This window comes from Nanorana parkeri, unplaced genomic scaffold (assembly GCF_000935625.1).
Source record: "Nanorana parkeri isolate BGI_ZX_2015 unplaced genomic scaffold, ASM93562v1 scaffold1083, whole genome shotgun sequence".
Taxonomy (NCBI): domain Eukaryota; kingdom Metazoa; phylum Chordata; class Amphibia; order Anura; family Dicroglossidae; genus Nanorana; species Nanorana parkeri.
In genome coordinates, this window is record NW_017307351.1 from 363,816 (window position 1) to 386,152 (window position 22,337).

Genomic DNA, 22,337 nt, shown 5'->3' on the forward strand with positions numbered 1-22,337 from the left:
TGATTGACAGCTGACTCTGCCTCTCTAGAGCCAGAACCAGCTGTGCCCACCCCCTCCCCTGTGATGTGATAGCTGCAGTGTCACACATTGGCTCTAGGTATTAGGAGGAGTACATATTACTCTCCCAATACTTGCCCCTTAATTCATGATTTGACCATATTCAAGTAAAATTTGATCTATATTGGTTTTGCACTCTCCATGTAGTCCTTTTCCTTTATAAAAAAAAGTATGCCTATAATAATTTAAATGTTCAATTTAATTTCAACTTATAGAAAATTTTTCAGCGTTATTACTATTAAGTTAGTAATTAACCAGCAAGCCAATACAGTTAGATTCAGAACTGTTTTTGTGGGGGTTTTATTTTTCTGTAATGTGTAGCTTCAGACAAGTATTGTGAAAAGTCTCTTTCTTTCTTTTTTTTTTTAGGAAACAAAAGCTGGGTAGAAGAAAAATGTGAAGACCTGCAAACACCCATTTGTCCAGCTGGGTGAGTTCACTACAAGCAATCTTCATCAGATAGCTTAACCAAATACAGTAAACTCTATCTTATCCGTTATTCAACTAACTAGAACTCTCACCTAACCAGAAAAAAAAATCCCCCCCCCGTGTAGTCACTGTTCTGCTGATCTGTGGCATTTATTATCCTGGAAACGATCGTGTGCCTATTTGTCTTAATTTGCCTTTGATTACTGCATTACAATATTAATATGAAGTCAATACAGAGTTTAACTCGGGTAATGACTCGCCCCCTGGCTTCCTGATTGGCTGGGAAGCTGGCTCCATGCTCCTTCGTCACTTGGTGACAAAGACGCATGGAGCCGGCTTCCCGGCCAAGTAAGAAGCCGGGCGGCGTGTATTGACACTCTGCCCAGCTTCCTGCTTGGTCGGCAAGCTGGCCAATCAGGAAGCCTTGTGGCGAGTCATTACCTGCCTCCCGGCTTCCTGATTGGCCAGAACCCGGCTCCATGCTTCCTCGTCACCTGGTGATGAGGGAGCATGGAGACGGCTTCCCGGCTAATCAGGAATCGAGTCATTACATACGAGATGGCTTTTCTTTAATGGGACGTCCGGTATAGGTATTCAGAATCTGCGAGCACCGAAAAAAATTATCGGTACTCATATTCGATACCGAAAAAGCGATATCGGTACACCCCTAGAAAAAAATTACAACAAGGTGGCAGCATAACACACAACAGTACCTATAGTAATACACAGTAAATAAACAATAATGAAATTGCATGGCCCATATAACCGCTGGGGGCAGCACACTTCCTTTTAATAACTTCTGCAAATTAGTAATCATAGGATTCTTTCTTTGGAAATTAATTAGAAAATGTATAGATACTAAACATCATAATCTCTTTAAAAAAAAAAAAACACTTTTGATTATTCTTGAAATATATCATAATCCATTATACCTGTTTTTGTGTATTTTCTAGGTTCTCTCAGCCTCCAGTCATCTTATTTTCACTGGATGGATTCAGAGCAGAATACTTTCATACCTGGAGCGAACTTCTTCCCGTGATCAGCAAGCTAAGTATGTTTTACTCATAGTGATAAACATTAAAAATCTCACTTTTTTTAGTTGTTGAAGGTCCCTGCTGCACACCATACAATGTTGTGTAGATAAGATAGGTGCTTGAAGCAATTGCCACGGATGGTGCTGTACAGAACCACGGAGATCTGATGATAGGTCACCAGCACTCAGACATGCAAAGTATCATTTATTGCAAATAATGTCACATAGGCAAATAGTCAAGGATTTTTGGGCCGTACAGGGTCCTTTCCTCAAGGCGACCCAGTGACACAATAGAAAGGGAAAGCTAAGTAAGATTTTTATAGGACTTTTCAGAATGTAAAAGGTAAGCAGCAAGTTTTAAAATATTTGTATTAATGCTATGCCATGTAAATGGAAATATGTAACAAATACGAGTAGTAACGTAGGTGTTTTCCCAATTTGGCTGCAAAAGTGGAACTACACTTTATAACTGATTTAACCTACGGACGGACGGCACTGCAGCATTGGCGGGTTGCCGTCTCCAGACGGCATTTTTTTTCTGCTCGCGCGCACCCCCTAGTGGGCACGCACGGGCAGAAAAGACCCGACCATTGCGCTTTTGAGGTCGCATTTGTTATAATATAAATTGTAACATCAACAGCTGTTCAATCTGGATTCTCCTGAATATGCATGTTACTGCTTAGGAAGTAAAAGCATGCATATTCAGGATCTTTCTTGTACATATAATCTTACTGAAATATTCTTGTCTACACTGGCTCATCCATTTAAAATAGGAGTGACATTATATTTAGGCAGATGAGTCTCTAAAAACTAATTACACCACCCTTTATCGTAAACAGCTTCTCCTGCTCAGAGACAAATGATCAGCTAAATGTTTTGGTGTATATCTCACATTAGTTCTCTTGAGATGAGATGGGCCATGGGGGGGGGAAGCTGTGAAATGCCGGACATTTATACTTAAAGTGACACTAAACTCAGGAGTTAAAGTAGTACTAAAGCCTTTTTTGGCATATATCTACTGCTAGTAAGCAGTAGATACTGTATATGCCCCAACTTTAAAAAAAAAAGAAAACAAAGTTGGCAAATAAGTTGCCAACTAACTTACCTGTGTCAGCGCCGCTCGCTCCCGGCTCTCGAATGCTGTGAAGCTGTGAGGAAGTGTTGCTGGACGCATTCGCAGTCCAGATCACCGGCGGGGAGAGGAGTAGAGCGACACTGAAACTCAATGGACGCAGGCGGAAGTGCACACGCTGGACAGACTCTGGTGGACTCAGAGACCGGCACTAGTGCTGGAGGGACTGTGGAAAACGAGTGGAAGGAAGAAGCTGTTTGGATCAAGAGGCATCACATAAGGTAAGTCCTTACAGCAGATTGGGGGTTGGGGGGGAAATCTGCCTTTTAATGTCACTTTAAATCTTAAAAATGCATTCCAGTACACTTTTGGCTATAGATCCTCAAATCATCTCTGAATTCATGCTGACACTGTACCTCCTTCTGGAGGGTGGCTACTTTTGTTCACTATGGTCCCTGTGTGTGTTGTAAAGTAGCCACATCTCCAAGCTCACTCCCATGATGGACTAAAATAGTTTACTAATTTGTATTGAGATTGTAGTCCATCATGGGAGTGAGCTTGGAGCGGTGTCTACTTTATAACACACAAGGACCATGGGGAACAAAAGTAGTCACCCTCCAGAAGGAAGGACAGTGTCAGCATGAATTCCGAGATGATTTGAGGATCTATAGCTCAGTGATACACAAATAAGCTAATAGTGAAGGTACCTGAATGCATTTTTAAGGTTTAACACCTGAGTTTAGTGTCACTTCTCCTTAGTGTAACTTTTCTGTCACAAACTGCTTCTGAGTTTTGGACGGAAATCTCTTTCAATGATTTGCTTTTCTTGCTGCTTATTTTAAATAGTACATTTTGAAATAACATGTTAGAATAGACTTGAATATTATAAGATGATTGTTTTTATGAATAGTAAGGAGGACCATTTGCCCTGGTACCATTAAGGCAATTATTTGCATCCAGTAGCTCTTTACTGTAGCTGCAGTGAGCTGAAAGCTGATCATGCATCTGATTGTACAATCTCCTTTAGATCTATGAACACCTATGTAGTGAAAGACCCTGTCTGAGTGTTTACAAACTGAATGGGTTGTCTAAGTGGACTTTGCACTACTTAGTTTTGGTACACCTAAAATGGATTTAAATTGTAAAGTGTATAGCTGTGTAAAAGCCACAGCATGGCCATTGAGACAAATAATATATAAAGTGAATAGATCTGTCTATTCAAGTTCTACAGTGAAGGGTTATCAATCTGTACCTATATATATTATAATCTGCTTTAAATATATTTTCAGAAAAATGTGGGACATATGCACGTGCCTTAAGACCAGTGTATCCATCGAAAACCTTTCCTAACCACTACAGCATTGTAACAGTAAGTGATTTGAATTGATAATATCACACCATTTTATACATTTGTCCCTGGTATTCTATAAATCACAAACAGGGTTATTAACTGAAGGATTTGTAGAAGGCAGGAGACATGAACAATCTATGACAAAATAGCTGATTTGGAAAAACTCCTGAACTTTCCCCTCCCCCTCACCTGTTCACTCCTCCACTCGGCGCTGGAGGATTCGAAGAGGGGAGGGGGGAATCCTTGCGGGGAGTGGTGACTGCCCGTCACCGCTCACTGCAGGGAGACGATCAGGAAGTGAGCGGATCGGCGGCATGTTTCTGCTCACTTCCTGATCAATAGAGCCGACCTGTGACAGCTTCTTTGTCACAGGTCGGCTCTAACTATGAGGATGAGTGGAAATCACTCACCTCATAGTTCTCCTTTTAATATAGCTACCACATTTCTCAAACTATTTGAATATTAATAGCATGGATTCCTTCTCATCATTTTCTATTGTTGTGTGCCAATTGGCATTACAATCTATCTTCACCCCTGCCTACTACAGGTCTTGTTTATCGCCCCACTCTCAACTTTTTTAAGGTTTGTGGTTGCCATCCTTATTCTATTCTTACTCTTTCCATTTTAATTTTCTGTTTGGAAAGCCTTATTTCCATACTGGTCTCTTTTAGTGATCATTTCCTGTCGGGGAACATTGCTTATATTATAGACATCCCTTGTGCTAATGTTAAGGATTAAAGATGCCTTATCTAAGTTTCTGACTGTTTTCTAGTTGGTTTGTATTATCATGGACATATCTCTTCTGTCCTAGCTTCTTTTTCCTGAAGCCAATGGTTTGGTATACTAGGCTTAGGCGCAAACCAATAATTTTCTTTCTATTGTCTAACGGAACTGCTGGTCTAATTTTTTTGTTTTTTTTGTTTAGTTAGTATTGTTTTACGTAAATTTCCCTCAAGTGAGCTGATTGGTTGTCCTACATATTGTTGGTAGAAGCTTATTGTGCCTTCAGCTACTGATTTCCTCTTGGAGTATGTTATTCCTGATCTGGAAAACTGGAGGGATTTTGCACATTTCCCCTTGACAATGTTGTTCTCCATATTTTGTAAATTATTATTCCTCAACCCCACATTCAACCCCACATTCAGTGATTTTGTGCTAGTAAAATTCCACATCTGCTGATTTTCCTAGTGGTGAAGCCCACCCCTCAGTTGGACATCTTTTGAATGTCACACGTCATAGACAACTCTACAATCCTGTGTGTCTCAATAGACCATACAGAAAATCTGATTTTTATACTTACTGTAAAATACTTGAGTGACACAGGTTCCGCCCCTCTGTGTTTTTAGCCTTATGCACTACTTTCCCACAAAACTGAGGCATAACAGTTAGAGGTGAGGTTAGACAGAGGCTGGCTTTTTTGTTTTGCCAGTAGGTGGCAGTGTAACCCACATCATAGTCTATTCTACATTCCTGTGTCCCTCAATGGACTCAAGAAAAAGGTTTTACGGTAAGTACAAAAATCTTATTTTTTTATTATAAAAAGATACTATGGATTTGTAGTATATTTCAGTAACACAAATTCAGCAATCAAAGTGATCCATTAGTTCTATATGTAACAATATATTAGTTATATATGCAACAATATATATATGTAACAATCATTACAGTGTATAATTTTTTAAAGTTTTCAGTATGAAACATACCCAACATGTAAGTGATAAATGAAAAGTGGGCTGCTGCGTAACACCTGCAGCCGTCTGTTAAACAATTATACCAAACTAACAAAAGCAGGCAAATAATTAACAGCATATGCAGTGAACACATATCTTTTCTGCCTGCCTTTTTCCTTTCCATGACCAAGCCAGGCGTACATGCTATCATTAGATAACATAGACAGACATTTTTTAGTCACTTTGATAAACAAAGCCTATTGTGACAATGTGATAAAACATTTCTATAGAAAGATTTGTGTAAAAAGTAATACAAGTCAGAGATGATAGTAACCAAGCTTGGAAGGCAGAAAATAGGCAATGCAGAATTCCCCTAAACCTTTTATCTGAATGTGAGTAGAAATATCTGCCTTTGCTGGGCTTTAGATATGATAACATTTAGTACAGCTACTTAGCTTCAAGTCTATTTTCATTCACATAAACAAAGTTTAAAGTTTCCAGCAGTGCCGCAAGGATAACATTTCTATTATTATGTTCTTCTGATTGCAGGGCCTCTACCCAGAGTCGCATGGTGTTGTGGACAATAAAATGTATGACCCATACAGAAATGCTTTTTTCACACTAAGAAGTTCTGAGAAGTTTAAGTCTTCATGGTACCAAGGAGAACCTGTATGTGTACTAAAATTTAGTCATTTTGAGCATTTTTAAAGTGTATTTAAACCCCAAACTTTGTATAGTTTTGGACAGAGTGTGAACATTTTAAAACCTCTGTTAGGTTTTGTTGTTGTGTATTTACAGCGCAGATTCCCTTCTCTGTAAATCCTGGTAAAGATTGTCCACTGGACAGAAAGTGATGGGAATCCAAAGTTTACACTTGTCATCAGAAAAGGAATAGATGAACATTTTTTTTAATGTGAACACATTTTTAAGTGACAACAGTCTAGGAAGAAATTTTTTTTCTCACTTTCAAGAGATTTCCTCTCATTTTTTGGTTGTGTCTTTGAGAGAGGAAGTAAAAGAAAACCTTCCCTATGAAACAAAATGTAAAAAAAAACCAGAAAGGGGTTTTAAACACTTCCTACTCTATCCAAAACTTTACTTCAACATCACTTTTAATATAATGATAAGGGTTAGAATTACATTTCATTGTGTTTATAGAAAAACTCCTCTTGCAATCCTTTTTAAATAATATTTTTCCTGCATGCTTAAAAATCACTTTATAGTACAATTCAGATCATCTAACCCTTTTTTTTCATATGGTCTACCATATTGTCTCAGCCTTATTAAGTGTCCAACATTAAGCCCCGTATTGCTTCACTTCAGTAACCATTTAAGGCCTGCACTAACAGCACTGGATCTGTGTGTTTAACGCATACTATCACACAGCACACTACACCACACATTAAGTTCGCTGATGCATTCCCATTTATGGTACGGTATGCAATGCATGCACTACTATTTTTCACCACAACACCTGGTATTACACTACCATATGCTTCACCGTGCTGCGACACACACCCGCCCGCTGGCAGGTTTTTCGGGCTGCCATTTAAATGAATGGCAACACAACGCACCAGCACGCCAAGCATGCGGTGCAGCACGCTGTGCGATAGCGTGCGCTCAACAAATCAATGTCGATTTAGTGCAACACTATGTTGGGAACAGGCCCTTTTGTGTTTTTAGGCTCAGTGAAGTGACATTATAGGGGCTTATATGATAAAATTGAGTTAAGTAGTTCCCCATAGTAAAACATCTGAATTCTTGTTTACTTTTTTTAATGAAATGAAAGGCAAATCAAACCTAATGAGCTGCTATTGGCTTTACTTTTGTTCTCAATTTATTTTTTCATTTTTAATAAACTGGAATATAGTGTAAAAGAAATCATGGGCTTAAGAATCTGTTGGAAAAAAACACCTATGCACATTATTTACATATTAAAGTTGTCTATTTTTGTTCCCGATGCTTCCTGTGTGTGTTGCCACCACTCCAAGCTTACTCCTGTGATGGACTACAATCTCAATACAAATTAGTAAACCAAACGTGAGATTGTAGTCCATCACGGGAGCTTGGAGCCCCGCGTGCCCCAGAGTCAGAGCAATAATTCTAGGGCCAATACTCACAGATATCTCTAAACCGATTACCTGTACAGGCTTTTAAAGCGTGACCCATGGACAATTTGGGGTGCCGTATTTTGTCACCTTTTCATGGACGCACTAACAGTTTTTGGGTTAGATAAAGAGTTGCGCAAATATCGGGAGACATAAAAATTTGCAACTTCCACCTTTTTATTCTACAAGGTCTTTGCTTTCAGAAAATATGTTATATAATGTTTGGGGGTTTTAAGTAATTTTCAGGCCTAAAATGTGGATTATAACATGTGCAAAAAAACGCAAAAAAAAGGTCATGGCAGCGAAAGGGTTAATGCCTGAGTTTAGTGTCCCTTTTAAATGCAACTTTTGCTGAGTTGTTGTTTTTTTTTTAGATAGAGTGGGCCTTATGTCGGGTTTTAATTGCCATCTGTATTCCTATTGGTACCACATGATATACAATGAACACAAGTATATGCTTAGATAGATTAAGGGATTATGTTCCATTTGCAAATGTACATCCTTGTTCTCATGCAATCCCACAGTGCATGCGTATTATAGTGATTCCTCTGTATTCTATATGAGACATGTAGAATCCATCAACATTAATGCCAATAGAATTTCACAGCATTTAAGTTTTGGTTTCCTAGGATTTTCCTGTGCAGCATGGAAATGAAAGTTTGGTTATATTGCAATATCTAACTTAATCCTTCTTTTCATAGGTATGGATAACTGCTATGAATCAAGAGCTAAAGACGGCAACATACTTTTGGCCAGGATCAGATGTGAAGATCAATGGAACTTATCCAAACTTTTACAAGGAATACAATGGGTAATTCATTATAGTAATAGCTATAGCACATATTATTGAATCGTGTATTCCACCTTCAGTACAGTGTTCACTATTAGCTCACTCTTACAAAGTGCACATAAGTCATACCATAGTTAAAAAAAGATACCACAACTTAAAGTGCACGGAGGCTTGGATAAATGTTTATGTATATGTGTATGAATGCTACAGTAAGTGATGTGTAAGGATATTGAATGGTTTTTTCACCTAGAGATCGTAATACTCACCATGACAATGCTTTCATTTTTCTTCAAAAAGCTGGTGGCATTTTTGTTCAAGTATCATCTAAAGCAGGCGTAGGCGAACTCCAGTCGTCCAGCTGTGGTGAAACTACAAATTCCATCATGCATCTGTGAGTCATGCCTGTGGCTGTCAGCCTTGCAATGCCTAATGGGATGTGTAGTTGCACTACAGCTAAAGGGCCACAGTTTGCCTACCCCTGGTCTAAAGTCAGCACCTGCTTTCTGGACTATAAAGATGGGCCATAGATGATATAGATGGGGAAATGCTAGCATTTGTACAGTAGTATTCATTTCCTGGGATGTGTGTTTACTGAAATGTTGTCTGACACAGCTCATCCCCCTGCTGCTCCCTGTTATCTTATGATTTGCTATGAAGTTACCGAGTTTTGCGAGTGCTCAAAAGCTGAAATATGGATCTACATATGTCCTTGTATTGAAATAGAAATAGAACGCTGCACTTAGTTCTAGTACAGTACATATACCTAAATCAGGCATTCCATAACCCAAACATATGCACCATTTTAATTCCTTTACCAACAAGAATGCCCTTACCCACATTCAGTGGGATGGTCACTGTTTTCTGTGTTCCTTTTAATGCTCTTTAGTATCTTCATCTGTCAGTCAGTAACAATGCATTAAGACACTGGGTTTTGTGGTACTACTGTCACAGGTTGGACTAAACAAATTGTCTGTGTAAGGGTCAAAGTTTAGGAGATAAACAGTGAGTTATAGGCACAGAGTAAATACATCTAGAGATAATTTGCTGTTTTCTTTATGGTACAACAACCTGGAACAGTGAAAATCAAGTATCCCACATTTTTTTTGACAATGTACTTGTTACAAAGCACATTTTTTTGTCCTCAACTGTTGCAGCTGAGAAACAAATGCCAATTATGTTGGTATTATATTTTGATTATTATAAGCAAACATGCATATACATTTGGACCCTAGTGGAAAATATAGTGCTTTCACAGTTTTGGTCATGCAATAATCCAAAAAACAAATGAAAAAAGCAAAATCCAGGTTCCCCCATTTGCCTTCTGAACTCTTTTATAGAAATACAAAGCTTTCTGTTTTTCATAGAATAAAGCTATGAAAATGCTTACCTCATGGTGGATATTCAGGCCAAGGATTGGTAGTTATTGGTAGAGTGATTTTTAAGATTTGTTTTTATCTCTGCTGTTTTTCTTAAGAGGTTGCAATTTTGCCTTTAAAAATAAAAAAGGGAACTTTAAATAGTATAATTTGCACATAGGTTGGAAATCATTTGTCCCTTTGCACTTTAGATTGTTATGTATGTGTTATAGCGTGATATGTTATTGTTCATACATTTTTCTTTACCATTTGGTATTGATACAGCTGCTGTAGTAATAGTTATTTATCACTTTTACACTTTATTAGCATATCTTGCACTAGGGTTTTGTAATCTTTGGGCAACAAGGGAAAAAAAAATCATTTATCGCAGCCAATAGAAAGAGGAGCTCTATCTCTAATTTTTACAGAGGCTCCTGTGTACAGAAGTATAGCAGGTGCAGGCCGTGAGCCTGTCCAAGCTCCTGCGCCTCAGTACACCAAAGTAAATACACTGCACAATGCATGCCATCACTTTATTGAATGCCAACATACACACTGTTGTCCCTGCCTCCAAACCTCCCACCTCTGACACATTTCACCCTTATGGGCTCAGTCTTGGAGATACGTGGAAATACGACTCTATAAATTAGGGCAGGCAAAATTAACGATTAATTCCTCGATTAATTAAACTTTTTGATCGATTAAAATATTTTTGATCGAAAATGAAAAGACTCACCTGTCCGCCGGCTTTCGGGAGTCCCGTCGAAGATCCGGTGATGTCACGGACATCGACGTCACCGGACTCCTCCCCCCTTCCCCAAGTGGCTCCGTCGGCTAATGAAGGGAAGGGGGAGGAGTCCGGTGATGTTGATGTCACCTGACTCCTCCCCATTCCCTTAGTTGGTCAACGGAGCCACTTGGGCCGGTGAGTTTGCCCAAGAAGCACCAAGCTTCTGTCTTATCTTAAACTTATATATATATATGCACTATGTGGCTTGGATTTTAAAATCGTGTAATCTTTTCTTTTTGATAACTTATAGCTAGGTTGCTATTGTGTTAAAGAAACATTATAATAATAGCTATTTCACTAGTGTGCCAATTTTTGGATTTACTGATTTTTCAGTGCAAGCTGCAGGGAGCAATACCCAGAACAACCTACTAGAATCCATTATATACTGATCTGACGTTATTTACCTTAAAGCCTATCTAAACCCAAAATTAAAAATATACTCACCCACTGGAATGCATATATGGAGGAACAGCATTGTCACCCTAGGCTGCTCTCCTGATTTGGACCACAGAACACCTCCCCTTTCCTCCTTTTCTTTAGTGTAAAGGAAGTTACACAAATACTGGATTTCTAATCCGGATCAACTGGTATTTTTCTGTACTTGAAGTAAATGCACTTAAACTGTGTAATTCTGATTGGTTTCTCAGGGTCACTACACCTAATGATTTACTCTTTGTAGCCTTTATTAAATAATGTGCAATTTTTTATTTTTTTTTACCCCCAGATCAGTTCCTTTTGAAAACCGAGTCATATCAGTCCTTAAATGGCTAAGTCTACCTGAAAATATGAGGTAAGGTAATACATGATAATGATTACAGGACTTTAAACAAATACCTAAAATATGTCTGAAATGTACTATGTATTGTTATTAGAGTCTGTATTAAAGTTTAATATTTAAGACTTATTCTAAAGATAACAGAGTTTAGAACTTAGGACTATTTTAGGCGTTGTATAGTATACTCTTGAAACAATGAAGCACCGATAAAACGCTGGCCAGGCAACCCTAAGCCAGTTTTACATCTTTGCTTTGTAGTTGATTCATGGTAAAATGTGTTTTACTGTATGTTACTGCAATGCATGGTAAGGCATTAATTCTTAAGCTGTCTTGTGCATTGTTCTGCGTTGCATTGAAAAAAAGGTGCAATTCCCTTAAAACTTTGTTGCCTTGCATTGACTGCCCATTACAAATGAATGGGGTGTCGTACGACAGTGCACAATAATGTGTGACATACAGTAACAGATGTTAAACTGTGTGCAGTAACACTCCGCAACAGTGTAAATCTGTAACCTGAAATCATTTACTGACCCTAAACTGAGTTAAACCTTAAAAATTCAAGTTCCTTAACTATTAACAAAAATGTATCTTATTTGTGTATCGCTCGGCTGTAGATCCTCAAATCATCTCTGAATTCATACTGACACTGTCCTTCCTTCTGAAGGGTGGCTACTTTTGTTCCCCAGGGTCTCTGTGTGTGTTGTAAAGTAGACACCGCTCGAAGCTCACTCCCACGATGGACTACAATCTCAATACAAATTAGTAAATTTAACATGAGATTGTAGTCTTTTACAGGAGTGAGCATGGAGCGGTGGTAATACTTTGGGTATGGCCATGTTCTTGAATACTTCATTCAAAGTCAGAAAAAATTACAACAGCCAACTTTCTAAAGTAACAAGCAGGAGCCAAATGCATGTTTAAATCTAGAAAGAGAGCATGTGTGGCTCATTATTTATTTCACATATCCCACTTGTAATAAAATGTATTTTGGCAAAAATGAATATAGCATCCTCTGTAAAAGAAGGTCTTTGTTGAAGGGCCACTATTGTGGAAAATGTTGAATTGTAATGTGGTTAGTATTAGTATTCATTATTTATTTTATTTAATGCTTTTATTTATATATTCTCATTTGCACACAAACTGTCCAGGAATAAGGACAGCTGAAGCATAAATTCCATTTTGGAGCAATATGGCAAATCGCATAAAAGAAAATATGCCAAAGCAAAGTACTAGATATCAATATTTGAGTGTCTTTCATCCGTGAAATGGCAAAAAGTATAAAGCTCAATTCATCTGCTAATTCAAACATTATTTTCAGCCATGTGATTCTCTTTTCTGCTCTCATTACTGAAAATAATGTTAGGATAAGTCATGATTGTTGCACCTAAGTGGATTAAACCTCTACCCAGTACATTTTCATGTCAAAATATTAAAGCCTATCTAAACCTAAAAGCAAACATATTATATATTGCAGCTTACCAATTCTTAAATGTGGTGGCTGCATTTGTATTCTTTATTTTCGCCTTTTTCCCCCCTATATTTCCCAACTGAGAACAAAAGCTGGACTCCCAACCCCACACCCCAAACACAGGAATCTGAAGCTTCTTCCACGTAATTACTGGCAGGCAATGTGAAACCACACAGACACATCCTTCTCAACTGTTTCTCTTCCCAGAAGGGAGGACTCATAAGAGAGCCTTCTGAAACAGTGTTCAGCTGTCTTGTCAAAGTCGGGTCCAACCCACTGATGACAAATTCACCAGAGGCTGGCCAGCTGAGAAGATAAGGTAGACTCCCAATCCCATACCCCAAACATTGGAATCTGGAGACTCTTCCACAAAGTTACTGGCAGGCAATATGAAACTGAAAGTCCCTGAGCTACAAATTGGATGGTGGAGATGGTTCACCATAACTAATGGCACACAATGTAAAGAACTATACCCTGCCCTACTACATCTCCCTAATAGTTCCCTGTGTAGCTGAAGAGTGTTGGTCCTGTGTATCCACAACAGGATTAGACCATACTTACCTTCCATGTAATTGGTACCTCTCTGGATAAAGCTTTAGTAGTTTTACCAAGATGGGATCAGCCGGGGCACCCTAAGATGCTGACAAGCAACTTACAGGCACGTTTATTTGGGTAGTGCACAAGGATTGCATGAGAGGCAGTAGGGAGCATCACTGAAGGTAGAGCAGTGAGACATGCCTCCAGCCCTGTGATTTTAGAAAGTAATTTATACAGCAATACATTGCTCTTTTTCTTATGAGTTTTAGTGGAACACGAGTCAAGTGTTTTATTTCAGTTATGAATGAGAGTGGGAACAGGTTAGATCCCTTGTTAGCTTTTTATTGCTCTCGGTGTCCTTGCTGGAATCATTTCTTCTTTCTTCCTGTCAAGAAAGTGAGGGGATATCTACATAGTTGGAGACATACTGTAGATAGCAATGAAAACCTGGTAATTGTTCGAAACCTTCCCCGCTCTAACTCACATTTTTAAAATACATTTTGTCTAGAGCTCTAGTTAAAAGTATAGCTGATGTATTAATGGCTTGGAAACATTTACTCACACATTTATTCAAACTGATCCTTGATTTTAGCTGGATATTGCTTTATAATGCAGATTAATTGACAAGTGTGTGTCATTCTTGGCACTGTTTGATTTAGACCACACTTTTACACTCTGTATTTAGAAGAACCAGACTCGTCAGGACACAAATACGGTCCAGTGAGCAGTGCAGTAAGTAAAACACTTCATTATTGTCATTTACTCTGCTTACTTTAATATTTTGTCATGGTTTAAATCTGAATAGGGAATACTAATTATAACTGAAGTGTTAATAAGTTTGTTAAAGTAAACCTGTCTAGACCTGGGTAATTCTGACTAGTATATGATGAAAAAAATCATAGTGCAGCATGCATAATTAAGTCAAAAAGTTGACTTTATGCATGTCAAAACTATCAAATTCAGATCTATGGTATTTCTTTTAAACATCAGCCTTGACAATACCCTTTCCCACCTCCTTGTGCTTGTCAGTAATAAAGACCCCACCTTCATTGGTCTTACTGTACATAATAAGCCCCTTTATTGGTCTCAGTGTCTGTAATAATAACTGTCCTTCAGTGGTGATATTGTCATTAATAACCCCCTTTCATTGGTCTCTGTGTCAGTCATGATTACCCCCCATAGCCCCTTATTGTTTGTCAGTGTCAAAAATAACAGCCCACCAGCATTGGGCTTACTGTGAGTAATAACAAACCCTCTTTAATGGTCTCATTGTCAGTAATAATGATCCCACCTTCATTGGTCGCACTGTGAGTAATAATAGCCCACCTTCACTGGTCTCAGTGCCAGTAATAACAACCCCCCCATTGATCTCAGTGCCAATAATAATGACACCACCTTCATTGGTTTCAGTGTAAAAAAATAACAATCCCTATCTAAGTGTCAGCAAAAACTAGCCCTCTTCTTGACAATGTTAATAACTCTCCTTCAATAGTGATGGTGTCAGTAAAAATACATTCCTTTCATTGGTCTCTGTGTGAGTAATAATAGCCCCCTTCATTGGTCTCTGTGTCAGATGTCCGCAATATAACCCCCCATTCATTGTGGTCAGTGTCCGCAATATAACCCCCCATTCATTGTGGTCAGTGTCCGCAATATAACCCCCCATTCATTGTGGTCAGTGTCAGTGATAAAAAAAAACCCACATTCATTGTTGTCAGTGATGATAACAATCTTTATTGGTGGCAGTGTTAGCAATAATAACCCCCAGACACTATTGCAAGAACACCATAAGAAAATGTTTTGCAACATTTTGATCAGACTTCAATGTAAAATGCTGGAACTTTTCTTTTTGTAAAAGGCAATTTTTTGGTATATGGGACAATTCGGTCAGGACAAATAGTAAGCATACACCTATGGTAATTTGATGTAGTTTATGATAACAATGCAGATGTTTCCACAGGTAATAAAAGCTCTCATGACTGTAGACCGTATAGTTGGAATGTTGATGGATGGACTTAAACAAATGCAGCTGGACAAATGTGTAAATCTTCTGCTTCTTTCAGACCATGGTAAGATTGTTTGGTGGCTTTTTTTCAAATGAATGTACTTGTCTATATTACCCATGTCTTATTTACTCAAACTGCAAGAAGACAAAAATATTTGAAATAAGTCAGACAAAAAAAAAAATCAGTTGCTAAGCCTTGCTAAAAAAAATGTAGGCCTACTATCTGTCCAGTCAGGTAGTTGGCAGTTGTGTGCGGTGTAGCCAGCTTTCTGGGACACAGTTAGGCATCAGGCTATTTGCTGGTGCTCAGATCTCAGCGGTGACCTTTTCTGTTGGGCTTTCTGTTGCTTTATTTCAACATGTCGTTGATGATTTCCTACACTTGTTTTTTGTTGTTGCTGGTTCTGTACCTTTTCTCTCCCTGACACTTCTAGCTCCTCTCACACTTCAGAACCCCTACTTTCCTTCAATTCATATGCAGCTACTATAATTAGCACCAGATAATTGCAGTTTGTGGAAACTAAGGGGCATAGCCAAGATAACTCCTTATTTGTGACATTTCTTGACTGGCTTAAAATTATATTAAGGCTTATATTATAATAAGGCTTGAATATTGAAAAATGGCCTGGAAAGGAAGGGGGTTTATCACCCCGTCAGCAAGTGGTTAAACTATGTTTCTACTTTATTTGAAACAATTTTTTATCAAATGAGCAAATTGGCGTTTCTACCATGGTTATTGTAGTGCACTAACCTCTTCTAGCTTCAAGTTTATGAAATAAGGTCAATGGCCCAATGTGCCTTCAAAATTACTGTTCTGGGCTGGCTAATGGCTTTATAAATGCTGAGTAGAATTTATGAAGCAGTTGTCTATATTAGTGCTTATGTTTAAAAGTCATTCTTTGCTGTGTTACTTCATGTTTTGAATAAATATGTTTGGTGGAATCGATTTTAGGCATGGAGGAATCACGCTGTGAAAATATAGCATATCTGACATCATACATGAATACCTCTGAAGATTATGTAGTGATATATGGGCCATCAGCACGTCTAAGACCCACTCGAGTACCAGATGAGTATTTCTCTTGTATGTACTTATCATACTATCTGCTGTTAACAAGGCTTATTTTAATTTGTTCTACTGAATGATATAATTATTTGTTTTAAGCAAATAATTGTGTTAGTCATCCAGCTGGGTTGTGAATTGGAAACAATGAAAGCTGTATTTCATATCGCTTTTATTGTGTCCTTTGTGCCAGTCACATTTTGCGTATAATCAATACACTGGAAAGTCTGTACACGTTACTCACGATTATGGAATCAACTGTGTAATTATGTTTTAAGCAGGTTCTCAATTGTTTTGTCACCATAATGTAGCTGATCCTGCTCAAAAGATACAGAAAACAATTTTTTAACCTTTTTTATAGGGCTGGTACTGATTAAAATTTTCGTGTTCGATTAATCGAATTTTTTAAAATCGATTAATCGATTAATTTCGATTAATTATAACGCACATACAGATCCAACTACATTGGCCTATGCACATACAGCACAGCAATAAAAGTAATAAAATGAACTAGGATCACAGTAATCCAGCAAGTTAATTATCTCACGTGCCCCACTCAATATGGCCGCCGCTTGAGTGGGGCAACTCAGAGTAATAACGTGCTGGATTAGTGTGATCCTAGTTCATTTTATTACTTCATTGCTGTGCTGTATGTGTATAGGCCAATGCCTTGGCTGGCGCTCCTTCATTTTATTCAATACTGATGTCTTCTGACTTGACTTTGGGTTGTTACAGGAACACAAGTAATCGATGCATCTAAGATCTACTCATTTGCAGAAAGTTTCTTGGGCAAACTCACCGGCCCAAGTGAAAATCAGCCGTACAAGGCTGAAGTAAATAGCCGAACAGCGTTCGGCTCACTTCACTTCGGCTCGGTTATTCACTCGGTTATTCACTAAGTGAATAATCCTCTAAATGTTTTACACACCGTCATTCATTTTAACAGCAGGAGACAATGGGTTTTAGCTTATAGTGGTGTAATGGTTTGCAACTGGCTCGCTCTACTTCATTGTCAATATCTGGCATTGGCAGTTATCTAACCTGTAAAAGAAAAGCTATAGGTGTCTCATATTTAACTGAATGTTACATTTATATATTGTCTTGGCTTTATTTCAAGCAAATAATAAAGTGTTTGTTTAGCAAAACTTTTTTTAGTGTTGGATAGAGTAGGGATGGGTTAAATCTCCTGTCCTGTTTATTTCTTAATGTCTGTGTTTCCTTTCAGAGATTTCCTTTCACTTCCTTCCTATCTTAAAGGTGTAATTGGAAGTTAGAGGAAATCTCCCAAAGGAAGGGGAATTCCTCGGGTTTAAATTTTTCTTGCTCTGGTGACAACTATGACACTTTAGATTTTCCCTTACATTGATCATCAGATTAAAATAGAACCGATGAACTCCCCAATGAGGACACAAACAGCAATACAAACTTCACAGAGGGTCTAAGGCTTCACATACATGTTAACATCTGACCATACAATCTCTGTGTCAACTTTAGATCTTCCAAAACTTTGTAATATGAAGACCTACTTAAATCAGGCTGGGCCTTGCACTATATATTGGTAGATCTAAAGGAGATGGTATAATGTAACCTGTGCGGTGAACTTTACACTTCCTTACTCTATCCAAAACTAAATAAAAAGTTTTGCTTATACATACACTTTAATATATTATTTACTGTATTGCTAAGTATAACATTTTGTACCATGTATTTGACTTTGTATCACCAATTCAGGTATGTAATTGTCTGGTATGGCTTTTCCAGTTGACTATGCAGATTTCTCCAAGAATCTTACAGTAAGTTGTTTTTGTAGTACATGAAATTATAATATGCATGTTACATTTTCAGAGCTAACATTTTTGTCTTATTTATTTTTGTATACCGATTAAAACAACATATGGTTTAAGAATTTTTATGGGTTTCTTTAACAATATTCCCACGTACTACCTTGAAAATGATGAAGTGTGTATGTTCCATCTAAGCCATTGATTTTTAGATTAACTGTTTTCCCAGAAAATAGATTACTCTTATGGGTTCTGTGCAACAACAATCATGGCTCTTGAGTTGCTAGTTTCCTATAAGGGACACTGCAATGGCCAAACCAATGAATTTATCTGCTGTATTTAAAATTACATCTGTACTGTCAAACTGGAGAGGTCTGTTTATTGAAGATTGCTAAAATCATACTTTATCATTTTGCTGCACGTTGCCTAGTTTCATGGCAAAAATCTGCTTTTCCTGCAAGCTTAGTTGACAAGTATTGGGAGAATAGGATGTACTCCACCCTATACTTAGAGCACGCGTGTGATACTGCCACTGTCACATGCCTGCTATATAGATTGAGAGCTGAGTGTTCACAAATCATGGATCGCTCAGCTCACGGTGTTCTCCATGCAGAGAGCGGTGACTATCAGGAGTACATTAGTAAACGTATTCATTTGACCCAAAAGGGGACTAAAGGCAAAAAAGGGTGTAGCTATAGTTCTCTTTTACATTGTATGATATGGGAAGTTGTGGTGGTAAAGAAAAGTTCAAACCAAGGTGAAATGTTGGAAAATTTTACTGCTGGTTCACCTCGGAGGTACCAAGCAGAATAGCCAAGCACGGCATTCCGCTATTCACTCACTGCCGTTCGGCTCCTATGAGAATAGGCACTTCGGCTGATGGAAGGCAGCTGATGTACGGCTATTTTTAGCTGATGTGCGGCTGAAATCAGCCGTATAAGGCTGAAGTAAATAGCCGAACAGCGTTCGGCTCACTTTACTTCGGCTGGGTTATTCACTCGGCTGCCTTTGGCAGCTTTGTGAATAACCCCCTCAGTGTTTTATATTTAACTGACTAATCTGCCAAGCACGTTAGGCTGTGGTGAGAAGGAGATACCACTGTTGCTTAGAAGGAATACATTAAAGGTGGTTAGTTCACTCTAGGGTGCATTTATACTGGCAATCCCATTAAAGACCTTTAGAATATGAGTTGCCATGCACCATAATTTACTCACATCACTATATGATTCATAAACTGCCTTTGATCCGTGTAATATATGTGTATATTGTAACTTCAAGAAAAAGTAACACCATTTATCAATATCATAGTGCAGAGAGAAGAATCAGCATTTCAAACCATTTCTGAAGCAGGACTTGCCTAAGCGTTTACATTTTGCTAAAAATGACAGAATTGAAGCACTTCACTTTTACTGTGATCCCAAATGGCAAGTTGCAAAGTAAGTTTGATAGAATATATGTTCATATTTTTATTTCTACATAAATAATAGGTATATTACAGTCTCTAAAACAAACAGTGGTGGTAAAAATTGGTTGCAATAATCACTAATTTAAAGTGACACTAAACTCAGGAGTTAAATCCTAAAAATACATTCAAGTACTTTAACTATTAACAACAATGTATCTTATTTGTGTATCACTTGGCTGTAGATCTTCAAATATCTCTGAATTAAAGGAGAACTATGGGGTTAAGGCTTTTCCCCATAGTTCTCCTTAGGGTAACGGGAGGACACAAACTAGCATCCTCCCGTCACCCTAGGCTCAGTATACCGCGAGCTGCTGCTCCTGGTATACTGAGACACCACAGCTGAAGCGGATCCCGACAATTGTGCCGGGATCCGCCCAGCTGCGTGAGTGACAGCTGGCTCTGCCTATCTAGCAGAGCCAGCTGTACCCGCCCCCGTTCGTTCTGCCAGTCAGCACTGGCGGATCGGAGCGGGAGGGGGGAACCCAGCCCCTCCCCTGTCACGGCAGAGAGCCGTGACAGGATAGAGAGGTGAGCGGACGCCGATATGTGTTCGCTCACCTCCCAATCTACTGAGCCGACCTGTGACAGTTTCATTGTCGCAGGTCGGCTAGAACTATGAGGTGAGTGAAAAGCACTCGCCTCATAGTTCTCCTTTAATGCTGACACTGTCCTTCCTTCTGGAGGTTGGCGACTTTTGTTCCCTATGGTCGCTGGGTGTGTTGTAAAGTAGCCACCACTCCAAGCTTGCTCCTGTGATGGACTACAATTTCATGTTTAGTTTACTAATTTTTATCGAGATTGTAGCCTATCAAGAGAGTGAGCTTCGAGTGTTGGCTACTTTACAACACACACAGGGACCATAGGGAACAAAAGTAGACACCCTCCAGAAGGGAAGGACAGTGTAAGTACCAATTCAGAGATGATTGGAGGATCTACAGCTGAGTGATACACAAATAAGATACATTTTTCCTAATAGTTAAGGTACTTGAATGCATTTTTAAGATTTAACTCCTGAGTTTAGTGTCACTTTAACCCCTTCATGACTGAGCTTTTTTTCAGCTTCTGTTCGTAAATGACTGACACACTTTTTACATTTTTGCTGTGTGATTCTTCCATGTCAGTAATATACTTTCTTACTAAATGTACCCACACATATTATATAGTGTTTTTTTCAGAGGACACATAGGGCTATATAATTATATCAAACGTGTATCTAACGCCTCACTTAGTTGGAATAAAATGTAAAAAGAATTAGGAAAAAACGTAGAAAACCCTTTTTTTTTCACTAGTTTTGATTATTATTTTTTAGAAATTTTTTTTTATAATAATTATTATAGTATAAAAAAATTATTTATATACAGTGAAATAAATAATTATTTGATCCCCTGCATATTTTGTCAGTTTGCCCACTTACAAAGAAATGAAAGGTCTATTATTTTTATCATAGGTGTATTTTAAATGATAGAGACAGTATATCAACCAGAAATCCAAAAAAAACACATGATACAAATGTTATTACTAGAGTTGAGGTTCAGTGCGTAAAATAAGTATTTGATCCTCAAGCAAAACATGACTAAGTACTTGGTGTAGAAACCCTTGTTGGCAAGCACAGAGGTAAGATGTTTCTTGTAGTTGGTTACCAGGTTTGCACACATCTCAGGAGGGATTTTGGTCCACTCTTCTGTACATATCTTCTCTAAATCCTTAAGGTTTCTTGGCTGTCGCTTGGCCACTCGAAGTTTCCGCTCCCCCCATACATTTTCTATAGGATTAAGGTCTGGGGACTGGCTAGGCCACTCCATGACCTTAATGGGCTTCTTCTTGAGCCACTGCTTTGTTTTGGGTCATTGTCATGCTGAAAGACCCATCCACGACCCATCTTCAGTGTTCTGGCTGAGGGAAGGAGGTTCTCATCTAAGATTTTACAATACATGGCCCCGTCCATTGGCCCTTCAATGCGGCAAAGTTGGCCTGTACCTTTAGCAGAGAAACAGCCCCACAGCATAATGTTTCCACCTCCGTGCTTGACTGTAGGGATGGTGTTCTTAGGGTCATAGTCAGCATTTTTCTTTCTCCAAACACGGTGAGTCGAGTTAATGCCAAAGAGCTCAATTTTGGTCTCATCTGACCACCACACCTTCTCCCAATCCTTCTCTGAATCATTTAATTGTTCATGGGCAAACTTCAGACGGGCCTGTACATGTGCCTTCTTGAGGAGGGGGACCTTGCGGGCGCTGCACGATCTCAATCTATGGTGGTGTATTGTGTTATCAATGGTTTGTTTGGTGACTGTGGTCCCAACTGCCTTGAAGTCATTCACAGGCTCCTCCCATGTAGTTCTGGGCTGATCCCTCACTTTTCTCATGATCATCCTTACCCCATAAGGCGAAATCTTGCATGGTGCTCCAGACCGAGGACGATTGATGGTCATTTTGTATTCCTTCCATTTGTGAATAATCGCTCCAACAGTTGTTTCCTTCTCACTAAGGTTCTTGCTGATAGTCTTGTAGCTCACTCCAGCCTTGTGCAGGTCTATAATCTTGTCCCTAATGTCCTCTGGCAGCTCTTTGGTCTTGCCCATGGTGGTG

The 22,337-nt window shown here is 38.6% G+C and overlaps 1 protein-coding gene across 1 annotated transcript in view; it reads left to right on the forward strand.

Annotated features, from left to right (window-relative positions):
* ENPP1 (ectonucleotide pyrophosphatase/phosphodiesterase 1) overlaps nucleotides 1-22,337 on the forward strand; it is a 75,544-nt gene that overhangs the window by 34,500 nt on the left and 18,707 nt on the right. Inside the window, exons 5-15 of the mRNA XM_018567681.1 lie at nucleotides 427-487; nucleotides 1,440-1,537; nucleotides 3,881-3,960; nucleotides 6,162-6,281; nucleotides 8,422-8,531; nucleotides 11,380-11,445; nucleotides 14,095-14,167; nucleotides 15,396-15,504; nucleotides 16,393-16,524; nucleotides 18,265-18,296; nucleotides 19,593-19,720. Of these exons, the coding sequence (XP_018423183.1) occupies nucleotides 427-487; nucleotides 1,440-1,537; nucleotides 3,881-3,960; nucleotides 6,162-6,281; nucleotides 8,422-8,531; nucleotides 11,380-11,445; nucleotides 14,095-14,167; nucleotides 15,396-15,504; nucleotides 16,393-16,524; nucleotides 18,265-18,296; nucleotides 19,593-19,720 (1,009 nt within the window). The remainder of the gene's footprint in view (nucleotides 1-426; nucleotides 488-1,439; nucleotides 1,538-3,880; nucleotides 3,961-6,161; nucleotides 6,282-8,421; nucleotides 8,532-11,379; nucleotides 11,446-14,094; nucleotides 14,168-15,395; nucleotides 15,505-16,392; nucleotides 16,525-18,264; nucleotides 18,297-19,592; nucleotides 19,721-22,337) is intronic.